The sequence below is a fragment of the Lampetra fluviatilis genome, chromosome 20, assembly GCF_964198595.1.
Source record: "Lampetra fluviatilis chromosome 20, kcLamFluv1.1, whole genome shotgun sequence".
In the NCBI taxonomy this organism is placed as follows: Eukaryota; Metazoa; Chordata; class Hyperoartia; order Petromyzontiformes; family Petromyzontidae; genus Lampetra; species Lampetra fluviatilis.
In genome coordinates, this window is record NC_136294.1 from 5,173,639 (window position 1) to 5,187,329 (window position 13,691).

General features: G+C 50.5%; 1 protein-coding gene across 4 annotated transcripts in view; it reads right to left on the reverse strand.

The window, feature by feature from the left end:
• Positions 1–13,691, reverse strand: part of LOC144937884 (G-protein-signaling modulator 2-like) — a 59,179-nt gene that overhangs the window by 15,386 nt on the left and 30,102 nt on the right. For 3 of the 4 annotated variants that reach the window (XM_078865441.1, XM_078865440.1, XM_078865439.1), the window contains 5 exons: positions 12,537–12,672; positions 9,545–9,687; positions 7,263–7,386; positions 5,829–5,944; positions 3,378–3,533 (listed from right to left, as the gene is read on the reverse strand). In XM_078865441.1, the coding sequence (XP_078721567.1) occupies positions 3,378–3,533; positions 5,829–5,944; positions 7,263–7,386; positions 9,545–9,687; positions 12,537–12,672 (675 nt within the window). Of the gene's footprint in view, positions 1–3,377; positions 3,534–5,824; positions 5,945–7,262; positions 7,387–9,544; positions 9,688–12,536; positions 12,673–13,691 lie in introns of all 4 variants that reach the window. The other variant, XM_078865442.1, reaches the window with a different exon arrangement.

Sequence of the window (13,691 nt, forward strand, 5' to 3'; positions counted from 1 at the left end):
GCAGCTTTAAATTAACCCTCGAAGCGGCTCGATTAAAAGCGTCAATTCACGACGCCTCGGAGTCGGCAGCAATAAACCCAATTCCCCCCCCCCCCCCTACGGATATCGATGTGCGTCAGTGTTCATAGAGTAAGGGGTGAAATGTGCTTTAAGATTGCAGACACACACACGAGCGCGCGAGCATGCCGGGGGCTTGATTTGTCACTCGGTATTTTCTATGAAGCCGCTCAGGCTGGCAGCGTAATGAGGGATGGTCGGCGTAAGGCACTACCACTAGAGTAGCAGGTATATTTATTGAAACCCCTATATTATTCATACCCTGCATTTCTGTAATCCTATGAATGGCCAAAGGAGTTCCTTGACAGCGTTCCGGACTGATGTGGCTGAAATAAAGCACTGGTTGCATATACACACGTACACATACAAACACATATATACTGGGTGCTTCAAAAACATGTTAACACTTACATGGGACTATTGTTTTTAATGGGAAAAGAACAGATAGTACACTGTAACATGATAACAAATGTATGTTAATAGCTTCAACAAGTCAAAGAGTCTCAACTTGTTCGCCATCGTTGTCAACACGTGCTTCGAATCTCCTCCAGGTGGTCTCCAGAGCCTGGTGGCACATTTCTTGTGGCGTTGTTGCAAATTCTAATTTTAATTTTTTACCTACGTGACTTTACCGAAAAAACCTAAGAATATGAATCCTTGCAGTCACGAAAGCTTCAAATCTAGAATTGTTGCAAATTTTCAGAAGTGTTAAAAAATAATTGAAGCACCCTGAACGGTGGATTCCTGTACTAGACTGCAAACCATTCTCTATACGGATGCCAATTTAGGCAAAAGCTATGGCCAAATCACCCTGGAAGTGACGGAGTTCACAAGATGCTCGCCTGGTTTGAGAACTGAGAGTGCTTTGATGGGTGACCACGTTGCATTCCCACTTGCCATGAGTGTCTGCAAGGCTGAAGTATGGTCAAATAACCTCCTTGACCCGTGCAGCATGAGAACGCCAGCTTCCAGCAGTAGATTAACAATACGGCAGTACATCTACGTACGGTACTATATAATGACTCAAGTGTATGCAATCCTGTACATGAATGCCTGTTCAAGCAATGGAAATTGTACTCCATACAGATCTGTGATACAAAGAGGTATAATGCACAACGCTCGCTCTCTATTTATGTTGACTATTTATAGAACATAATTTGACTGGCATTAAATACCGGTGCCCGCCCTATGTAGTAGCCTGTCTGCGTGCGCAATATCCGTGGCGTTTCCTACGCAAAAAAACCCGAGCACGGCGGCTTTTGGGCTCCACAGATCCTCTCCGTGCGAATGCCTTCGCCTTTTACAAAATACCTGGGGGGGGGAGGGTGGGGGTGAGCGAGGGTAAGTTCACAGACGTGGACATGGGAAACAAAACAAAGATGCCCCGCATAGCCCGTAACAGAAAATTGGGGCAAGTGCTGTGAGCGTAGCACCTATGGAGGCCGTGACGACACGACACGCGAGGGGGGTGAGTGGCCAGCACAACGCCCGGCCGCCTTTGTCTCCCTAGTGACGATGCTTGAGGCTGAGTCGATCTAGGAGAGGCCAGGACCGGTCCAGATAATCGGCACTGGCATTGGAATCGAACTCGGGTGGCCGGGTTCTTGGCGCAGCGTGGCGCTCACCGCTACGCTACCCGCTCCCCTACACCCGAGCGCGCGCGTGCACTTAGGGGCCATCCATTTAGTCCGTACGCAAAAATCTGTCAAAAACTTGACCCCTCCCCCCCTCCCTGTACACACGCGGACTTTTTACACCCCCCCCTCCCCACCTGCGTGCGTACGCCTGACGCACCCCCCCCCCCCCCGCCGAATCGTACAGAACAGACGATATTTAATCCACGCAGAAGCGATCAAGGATTAATAATATTAACGTGTTTAAGGAAACAGACAGTCCACCGGCGGACTATCTAACTCATTCGAAGGCCAATGTAGACAAATTATTATCGAGGCTTCACCCCCCCCCCCCGTTTCCTATGCGTGCATTGTCAGTAGACCCCCCCGCCCATACGCACGCGTACGCATTTGGGTTAACCCCCCCTCCCCCCTCCATGCGTACGCACTGAATGGATGGCCCCTTACACACGAGCACTCTGCAGCTGCTAATGCGCACCGAGACTTGCGAGGTGCAACGCATTCTCGTGCAGGAGCCAACAGGTGGACGCGACGAAGAGATGGCGACGCAACACCAGAGGTCGCAACCGAGTACTCGATACCCGTACCCTACCCGATACCCGACTACCCGTATGCGGCCGGGTACGGGTACGGGTAAGGAATCAAAACCCGTTTGCGACCTCTGCGCAACACTAACCCCCACCACCACCACCACCACCCCAACCAGCACGTGGCACTCTCCACACTAATGACAGGCCTGTGGCCAGCTAAGCAGGCAGCTGCTGTCCAGCTCGCATTGTGGAGGCATTAATTAGAGGGTTGGTGGCGGGCGGGCGGGCGGGGGGAGGGAGAAATGTCAATTCTGGAAGGGTTCTGCTTTTGTCTCTTGCGCTTGCAGCCAACCTCTTGAGCGCGCCGCGGCTGGCGAGATAAGCGAGCCGCTCGCTAGCTGACACGTCCAGTACCCTACAAGGTGGCCGCAGCTTATTGCGAACGAGAGTGCTGCACGCCACAAATGAACCGCAATACACTCGCCGATCTCGTCGTCGAAGCGCGCGGAACGCCGCCGCGCGAACTCCGGTCATCCTCGCAGCGGCGGCTTCTGGACGGAGGCGGCGGTCACCGCGTCGCGCGCTTTCAGGAGCGCTCCCGCGGCCGTCTGGAACGCTCTGTTCAATCGAGGTTGAAAAACTAATTTCTCAAGGACTGATTTTTTTTTCTGCTTGGTTCGTTGTCCTCCCCCCCCATACACCTCCGATTAGCACGGTTGGCTACTACGTACGGTGCGAACGAAGTTCAACACACGTACGTTCAAAGCGACGCAGACGTTGGGGCTTTCGAGGCGGCCGAGCGCGCACACGCGGCCAACGCAATTCATCCACGGCCACTCAAAGCGCCGGACGCAATCATAATCAGTCGACACGGAGCCCGGAGGCTGACTGCGAAGGTCCACCGGTCGCGGCCTCGGGAGCGAAACCGCCGCGCGGATCGCAGTGACGCAATTCGACCAGCAGCCGGTGACCAAACGCACGCGGTTTCGACGGCGAAGCCGACGACATGCAGCCTTTCGCGAGCGAAACCGAAGGAATGGGCTGGGCGATTGACACGTGCGCGCATTGGCACGACGGCCCGGCCGGAGATGGAGCCCTGCAGGAGGAGCGCGCAAGCTTGTCGGGGTGGCGGGCGGAGGGGGGGGGGAGCACCTGCCTGTCCTGCAGCTCCTGTGCGATGGCGAGGTGCTTGAGGTGGAATTCGACTGCGCGGCAGTAGTCCTGCATGAGGGTGCAGGTGTTGCCCAGGCTGTAGCACGCCTGCGCCTCCACCGCCCGCTCACGCAGCTGCCGAGCCAGCTGCAGCGTCTTCCTGCGCGGAGGAAATGCGCGCGCGCACACCCACGCGCGCGGGCACGTGAACACAACACAGACACACACACATCCACCCACGCGCGCACGCACGCACGCACGGGAGCGCTCGCTCAAGCGCGCACACAAGACACGCGGACACATGCACGCTCAAATACACACGCAGGACGCACAGACACATGCACACACGCATGCACGCTCAAACACACACACAAGACACGCAGATACATGCACACACACATGCACGCTCAAATGCACACGCAAGACACACACACACATGCACGCTCAAACGCACACGCAGACACATGCACACACACACGCACGCTCAAACGCACACGCAAGACACACGGACACATGCACACACGCACGTTCAAATGCACACGCAAGACACACAGACACATGCACACACGCACGCTCAAACGCACACGCAAGACACACAGACACATGCACACACGCACGTTCAAATGCACACGCAAGACACACAGACACATGCACACATGCACGCTCAAACGCACACGCAAGACACACAGACACATGCACGCCCAAACGCTCACGCAAGACACACATACACATGCACGCACAAACGCACACGCAAGACACACAGACACACGCACGCTCAAACGCACACACACACATTGACGAGCGCACGCTGGCTCAAACGCGCATTCACTCGCGCACGCACGCACGGGGGCAGGCGAATGAGCAACAGTTCATGGGATCGGAGTTTGGCTCACGCGAAGGGCCCAGCACCTGTGGCAGCTGACATCAGGGCGGGCGGTATCGAGCCTGGAGCCTCCCTAAGCATTGCTGCTGGGTGGTGTTTTTTTTGTCTCATTAATTCAAATGATGACATTACGCTCCGCGTCGGGAAGGCGCGGGTAAACCGATACCCGAGCGCGTTGCGATGCCATTCTTGCAAACGGTGGACGGGGGGGGGGAGGGGCGTATAATTGTAGCACGCACACCTCGCCTCATTAGCGCGATAATTATTGTGGCAGTTACCTACGATATTTATTTGTTCATGGATTAATACGAGCATTGTTGGGATTGGATTCGCTGCACGATTGTTCGAAGTGGTTGCGTTAACAATGCGTTTGTTTTGGTGCTGGCGCGGCTCGGATCAATCCACAATTTCAGAAACACGCACGGCAGCATCTTAACAACAACAACAACAACAAAACGTGCATTGCTACAATTAATAAATACAATGCAAATACACGTCAACGTAATAAAAGGTGTAACATGCAAACACAAGTGGGGATTTTAGACATTTTCAAGAATCGAAGAAACAAGCGCAATACAGTCTGAGTGTCAACGCCAACCAACTGCGACTCCACACGTAACGTTCCGTACCAATCATATGCGTAACTCCATGGTGAAAACTAAACTAAAATAACACTATGCAATTTTTATTTTTTAAACTAAACTATTTTTATTTGTAAAACTAAACAAAATTTTTTTTTTAAACTAAACAATTTTTATAGTGTCAGGTAAGGCCCACTGAGCTATATAGAGCTCTTTTTCAGAGGCGACCTGGCCACAAATGATAGCTCAACGAAGTGGCTTATCACGTGGAAATGCAAATGCATGATGTTGAAAACCCGGAGAACCCGGAGAAAAATCCACACGACCACGGGGAGAGAAACACGCAAACTCCAAATATGCAGGCATCAGGGGTCGTGTTGGGATCAGAACCACGACATCCGAAAGTTGACACTCGTCACTGAGAACAAAAGTTACTCGATGGATACCTTTGCAAAATTCAACAGCAATTAACGGCGCTTGGACTCAGCAAGCGTGGCTTAACACCTTCTCTGCCGGGGCACTTTTGCAACTGGTCCTGGTCAGGAGACCCGGTTATGTCATCTCCTGGGAGTATCCAAAGCCACTCAGAGCTAATAAAGGGTGGGCGAGCATTCCGTATACAGGGACTCCTCTACTTACGAGCATTCCACTTACGAACTTTCAAAGTTACGAACAAACCTGTCCATCCATGTTTCCAGTTGCCTGTTCGGACCGAGAGTCGTAAATTCACCCGCCGCGCAATACATGACGGCGGTGGTGCCATCTACATCTCCAGAACGTAAAGAACCAGTAGCATCTACATCTTACAGGAGATTATGCAACTTTTAGGGCCATTCCCCCGTGTTTAGCGTGCACGCTGTAGACCACGTTTGCAGTCGACTGGAGCGTGGTTGGGACTTACGAACAAGTCGGCTTGCGAACAGACCTCTGGAACCTAACTCGTTCGTCAGCAGAGGAGTGCCTGTATTTTGAGAGAGCGTGACGCGCCTACTTGTAAAACTCCGCGGCGGACTCGAACTGGCCGAGGAAGATGTGCGCATTTCCCAGGTTGCTGTACGCACGCCTCTCCGCCCCCTTGTCTCCAAACTCCCGTGCGATAGCCAGCCGCTGCAAAAGTAAATCACAAATGAATAAAAACAGCCGACGACACCATTTTTGTTCCTGGGTACTAAGTGTTGTTTATGCCTAAAAATGTATAGGAAATGGCAATTATTCCCCACAAACTTTGCTTTGTGACAAGGATCTTATGTGAACGAAAGACACAAATGCACACGTTTTAGCATTGAAAATAGGTACATTTCTAAATATCACTGTCCTAGTCAAAAAAGCTTATTTTGTGGGGAATAGCCACTTTCTGTACTTTTGAGGTATAAGCAATTAGGAAATAACACTTACCACCCAGGAACACATTTTTTTTGTTACACAGTTCAATAATAATGAGACTTTTTAAAGTCGTACCGTTGTTTTCACCCACTCAGTCGTTGTTCAATATACCGCACCTCGACTCGACCGTGCACGGCGTGGTTGGCAAGGGCCCTTGGGTGCCAGGATGAGATGGGGGCCCCTCTATAAATCCTCTCTCCCTCTTCATACCCCCTGCGGACCTAAGTGCAGATGCACCTCCTACACACTCGATAGCTACTCCGCTGTTTGAAAAGCAACCTCAAGCCCTTCAGACAAGACTAAACTAAAAACACTACTCAACTATTTTTTATTTTACCAGGTTAGGCCCACTGAGCAAGATACTGTTACTCGTTTTTCAGATGCTACCTGGCCACAAATGATAAGTCAACGAAGTGGCTCACCACGTGGAAATTTATAGATACTCCAAACGCACGTTGTTTCTAAATGTGGAGGGTAAAAACCGTAGGACCTGCAAACTCAAAATATACAGCAGGCGTCAGGGTCGGGATCGAACCCACGACCTCCTGCATACCAGGCGAGGTAGTTAACATCTCCTAGCCACTGTGATAATGAGAGAGAGACATGCAGACTCCAAATATACAGCAGCGGCGTCAGTGTCGGGATCGAACCCACGACCTCCTGCACACCAGGCGAGGTAGTTAACATCTCCTAGCCACTGTGATGAGAGAGAGAGAGACGCAAACTCCAAATATACAGCAGCAGGCGTCAGGGTCGGGATCGAACCCACGACCTCTTGCACACCAGGCGAGGTAGTTAACATCTCGCCCCTGCGGAGCCATTCATTTCATCCCAGCGCCCTAGCTGTTGAGAGTGCACATCCTGCACGCTCGACAGCTGCTCTACCAGAGCTATACTCCCGTCTCGCCTTCGAGTACATACTCTCGAACCTCCTCCTCATCTACCTCCCGGTGGTTTTGGAGAAGGGCTAAGGCCGTGCCGCTTGGATTCCTCGCATCGGTCGGAGCTGCAGTGAGCAGCCACTGTTGGGCTGCGTTCTCACCTCCTGGTGGCAGGCCACGGCTTGGCTGAAGCAGCCCAGGAGGTAATAGGTGTTGCCCAGGTTACCGAAGGCTCGGCCTTGAGCCGCCCGGTCTCCGAGCTCCCGCACCAGTGCCAGGTTGGCTCTGGGAGACAAACGGTGAGCGGTCGGCTCGGGTGCGTTGTGTGTGCGCACGCGCGTTGGTGGACTTCTTTCGCACCGTACGTAGCCAACCGTGCCCATCGGAGGCGCACTGCCACCAAACCCGACTTCATCCAACTTTACCGCCGCTCACATTCGCATTCGTCTTCTGCTATCGTAATGGAAATGGCAGCGTTTACCGCTTGTTGTCAATCCACTGCTGGATGAGCACCACCAACCCCTGACCCATCGCCCCCACCCCCCTCCCTCCCGTGCCATACGGGTCGTGGGAGTTATTTCACCACATTCACCACGTTGGTCAGCGCGAGTTGACGAAGGTGGGGAACATACGTATGCGTGTCTCTACATCGAATTTCTTTCGCACCGTACGTAGCCAACAGATCTAATCGGAGGTTAGGCGTGGCAGCATAGGAGTACAGTTTAGCACGACAGCGGATGTTTTTTTTCCACTGCCCTCTGCTGCCCACCGCATAGTGCCGAAGCCTACGGCAATGTCTTGTGAACGGTGGTCGCCCATACAAGAATAGTCTCAGGTTCAAAACTGCTTAGCTTCCAAGATCTGACGAGATGGGCAGCATTCCATGCGAGTTGTTCTAAGGCGATATGAATAAATATCGCCTTGTGAACAGTAAACACGAAATGCACTCGCTGTCCCTTCACAGCCCAGTGGGTTTAGGAGTGTCAGGGCTCACGGTGAAAGTCTGCGTTATCCACTAAGTACGCGTATAATGCAGAGGTGGGACAAAGTCATTGTTATGCAAGTCCAAGTCGAGTCGCAAGTCATCAAATTCATGACTCGAGTCTGACTCGAGTCCAAGTCACATGACTCGAGTCCACACCTCTGGTATAATGTACTTCCAAAGTGCTGGAGTAACGTGCATGCATGACCACAACAATTCATGCGGCAAACGTACATGGTCAGTAACATGCTTAACAACTTTGTTTCGTTCAGTATGTCTTTCATTCGGCTAATAACTCGAGAATCAAAAGCGATACGAGAATGAGCAATGCACCACAAATCTGCACTCCGATACGATTTCCCCTCTCTAACTTGGATATCCACTTTTGAGAGTAACGTGACCCTGTGACCTGGAGAGGCGGGCACCTTCTTTCCCACCCCACCTTGCCATTGGGGGCGCCACGGTGGCTAAGAGATGTTAACTACCTCGCCTGGTATACAGGAGGGCGTGGGTTCGATCCCGACCCTGACGCCTGCTGTATATTTGGAGTTTGCACGTTCTCCCCCTTGGTCGCGTGGATTTCTCTCCAGGTCCTTCGGGGTCTCCCTCCAAATTTAGAAACGTGCTTTTAGACTATTATGGCTGCGAGACATTTGCACGTGATAAGCCACTTCGTTGAGTTATCATTTGTGGCCACGTCGCTTCTGAAAAAAGCTGTATAGCTCAGTGGGCCTTACCTGGTCAAATTAAATAAAACACATTGGATTTCGCCATTAGGGCATTCCAGTGTTTGCAGAATACCGTTCGTCGTCACGGGGCATCACTCGGGGCACCAGTGGGTCTCACTTCCAAATTGATGGTGCGATTGGTGGGGGGGGGAGGCAGAACGTCATTCCACGTTTAACTCAAGAGACGAGGGTAGCAGCATTACGACGAGTCCCAGCGAACGCGGCCGCGGTGGCGAAGCGGCACGAAAGGCCTCGCCGGAGCGAGGTTAAAGTGAAGCAACCACGGCAGACATTGAGACGTGAGGGATGGTGACGACGTGAGAAGGACTTTCAGCCAGCAGTGGATAGAAACAGGCCGATCGTCACGATGTTAATACGCGTCGGGCGGTGGCATTTCTGGGTTTGCCAGAGTGACTGTTTCGCCTCGTCCCCTAGTGCACTCCACCCCCACACTTGCAGGTGAAACCCACTTCCCTTTCTGCTCCATCATCGCACGGCACCACTTTGGAATTCCCTCCCCGTCGTTTCTTTCCCCAGAGTTCTCATAATAACCTCCGCTACAAATTTCAAGAAACCTACCAAAACACTTATCTACAGCATTACATCTTCGGCAGTGCTGTTTACCTGCTAACCGCTTGGTAATTTCTGGCCCATTCGCCCCTTTACTCAGCAACCGATATTTAAAAAAAAAACATCTAAATTAAATGAATACAAGTAGAAATGATCAGCGTACTGGTAGTGGTTGACTGCTTGCTCCAGGCAGAACTTGGCTTCAGGGCCCAGCTCCCCGGGGTCCTGGCTCGCAGAACAGCCCCGGCTCTTGCCCTGCGCGTGGTACACGCTGCCCAGGAGGTACAGGGCCCTCGCTTCGCCAGCCTGGCCCACGGAGTGACACGCACATCAATTATACACTGGTCAACACACTTTTTCTGGCACAAGGTATTCCAACGGTTTTATGGTAATTTTGGGGTGCTGATTCCAAATCTGTTGTCTATCACATCAGGTTTTTGAGATATCAAATATTGCATTTTCAATCAAAACTGCAGAAGAAAAATATTAAATAAATGTGGATATCTACATAAAATGATATTATAAACGCACTATCCTAAAAATACAGCACCATATTTTAACACTAAAGCAGTCACTGACTCGTAACAACTTGCAATCATAAGTGACAGAGTTAATTTCGGGTAAAATCAATGAAAATGGGGTATGCCGATAGCATAAGAATGAGATGTGATAGAGCAAATCTGAGATCAGATTTGGAATCGGCACCCTGAAATTAGTCTAAAACAGCTGCAAAAGTCCAGGCCAGAAAAACATGTTTTTTTTTTGTTGACCAGTGTTATTATTTGATGATGATGAGAATAATAATGATTTGGTTTTGATACACGACCATCCTTTATGCTGGTGGCGTATCACACAGCTTTGTACGTGAGAGGCAACTTCAGAATCAGAATCTTTATTTACACTGGAGCAATCCGATTAGCTCTAAAGATCTTTCTCACAAATGTCCAGTTGGGGCAATTCAGAAAGTTACAACAACAAACAATACGGCAACGCTTTAGGAGTGCAAAGTATATGAAAGGGAAGCAATTCACAAACAAAGAACCTTACACCCCATCTCAAATCAACACGTTTAAAAGGGCACCCCCAGTGACAGCTCTCCCTGTGGGTACAAGGTCACTCGTCGCCCACTGGTGCACAAGCGCAATACCAAAAACATGACCAACACATTCGTCAATAACACCGTCCCAAAGACGAAATTATATAAAAGGAGACGTTTTGGGCAATAAACTGGACTCCCATGGTAAAGTGGATTCCCATGGTAAACTGGACTCCCGTAGTAAACTGGACTCCCATGGTAAACTGGACTCCCATGGTAAACTGGACTCCCATGGTAAACTGGACTCCCGTAGTAAACTGGACTCCCATGGTGAACTGGACTCCCATGGTAAACTGGACTCCCGTAGTAAACTGGACTCCCATGGTAAACTGGACTCCCATGGTAAACTGGACTCCCGTAGTAAACTGGACTCCCATGGTAAACTGGACTCCCATGGTAAACTGGACTCCCGTAGTAAACTGGACTCCCATGGTGAACTGGACTCCCATGGTAAACTGGACTCCCGTAGTAAACTGGACTCCCATGGTAAACTGGACTCCCGTAGTAAACTGGACTCCCATGGTAGACTGGACTCCCATGGTAAACTGGACTCCCGTAGTAAACCGGACTCCCATGGTAAACTGGACTCCCATGGTGAACTGGACTCCCATGGGACACTGGACTCCCATGGTAAACTGGACTCCCATGGTAAACTTGACTCCCATGGTAAACTGGACTCCCGTAGTAAACTGGATTCCCATGGTAAACTGGACTCCCGTAGTAAACTGGACTCCCATGGTAAACTGGACTCCCATGGTAAACTGGACTCCCGTAGTAAACTGGACTCCCATGGTAAACTGGACTCCCATGGTGAACTGGACTCCCATGGGACACTGGACTCCCATGGTAAAGTGGACTCCCATAATAAACTGGACTCCCATGGTAAACTGGACTCCCATGGTAAACTGGACTCCCATTGTAAAGTGGACTCCCATGGTAAACTGGACTCCCATGGGACACTGGACTCCCATGGTAAGCTGGACTTCCATAGTATAATGGACTCCCATAGTAAACTGGACTCCCATGGTAAACTGGACTCCCATAGTATAATGGACTTCCATAGTATAATGGACTCCCATAGTAAACTGACTCCCATGGTAAACTGAACTCCCATGGTTGGGGGGTCAGCAATCAATAATTCGGTGAAAACTCGATATTTCAAGAGTACGTGACTACGAGACGGTGGTCCTTAAAAAATAAATAAACATCACGAAGCAGTCCTCAAAGAGCCGCGTGCAGAACCCCTTCACTGCCTCTCCTCCAGTGGGCATTGATTCTTAAGAGCATTCATTAGGGCATTTAGCCATCTCCCCCTCCTGTTTCCTCCTACAGAGGTGTCAGAGCTTCGGAAAACACGCAGAGTTTTAGAGTTTATTGAAACAGTTTATTGAGAGGTTTCCATTGCACTGTCATCCGTGATGCGTTTGTGCTGGTGTCAACTTCCCTTTGATATCCTCTGTGTGTGTGTAACCTGAATCGTCTTACTAATAGGGTTTTCCCCTTTTTTTCTGGCAACAAAACTGACACCTTTTGCAAGGAATCATGTTTACATTAACCACAATACTTGCAGTCAAATGCAAACAAAAAACAATACTCTGATAATTTATGCATTGTCCTTGAAACTGATTGGTCCACACCAGAGACAGCTTTCTTAAGAGCCTAGTCTCATACGGCGTTCGACCAGATTACATATGAGACTAGGCTCTAAAGAAAGCTGTCTCTGGTGTGGACCAATCAGTTTCAAGGACAATGCATAAATTATCAGAGTATTGTTTTTTTATTGCATTTGACTGCAAGTATTGTGGTTAATGTAAACATGATTCCTTGCTAAAGGTGTCAGTTTTGTTGCCAGAAAAAAAAGGGAAAAACCCCTATTAGTATATTTTAGTACTGGCAAAGGAGGTCCCATGCTGAATCGTCTTGTCAATAACAAAAACAAATACTTTTGGAAGAAATTTTTTAAAAAGCAAGCAGCCGCATTGCGTCTCCGAAGCCCGCAGGTTGCCGAACCCCCTGGACCGAGCGAAGGGCACGTGGGAGGCGAGACGCAGCCACCCACCTGGTCGCCGATCTCCCGCGAGACGTCCAGGTGATGCTGGCAGCACACGATGGCCTCCTCAAAGCGCCCGAGGAATTTGAGCGGGTTCCCCAGATTGCCGCTCGCCTTGGCCTCTGCGGCGCGGTCGCCGATCTTCCTGGAGGCCGGAGCGGCGAGAAGGGGGGGGGGGGGAGACGCCGACGTTCGTTTTGGCGCACGCGGACGCGTGGCCGGTCGATTCACTGACGTAATCGCCGTCGTCGTTATCATCATCGTCGTCGTCTTCGTCGTCATCATTGTCATCGACGTCGTCGTCATCGTCGTCATCATCGTTGTCGTCGACGTCATCGTCGTCATCATCATCATCGTCATCGACGTCGTCGTCATCTTTGTCATCGACGTCGTCGTCATCGTCGTCATCATCGTTGTCGTCGACGTCATCGTTGTCATCGTCATCGTCAACGTCATCGTCGTCCAATATCAATATCCCACTTTTCAATTTCTGAAATCCTCATGAGGTGCCAATGCTGAAGTTGGCTGAGGTGGTGAGAGAGCATTTGGAAGTTAGTCAAGATGCAAGATCAGAATCAGAATTTGTTTTTCTACTGGAGGAATCCGATGAGCTATAAAGCTCTTGTTTTACAGATGTCCAGTCGGAGCGGGTAAAAACTTTACAACAACAAACAACACAAACAATACGACAGGAGTGCAAAGTACAAGAAAGGTAAGCAAATCACACAAACACATACAAATAATACCGAACCATCCCCATCCTAACAGACAAAGCCCACTGAGGTATTAACTTATTGTTCAAAAGCCACCTGGCCACAAATGATAGCTCAACAAAGTGGCTTATCATGCAAGGTGTGGGCCAGGGGAGGCGTGGATGAGGCATGGCCCAACAATCGCAGCGTCGTGTGGAGGCCCTGTAGCTGAGGGGATAGGACACGAGGCAGCTTCAGTGCGAGAGGCCAAGACATTGCATTTGAATGCCCTTCTCAGACGACGAGATGCTCGCGAAAAGTGCACGTGTCACAAGAGCCCTTTGTAGACTACCCGGGGACCTTTGTCTTTGTGTGTACCTGCGAGTAGGTGCATGGCTCACATCGTTGGAGAACATATGCATCGGTCATAGGCCTCCCATAGGTTTACTCAGCCTTAAATGAGTACTTGGTG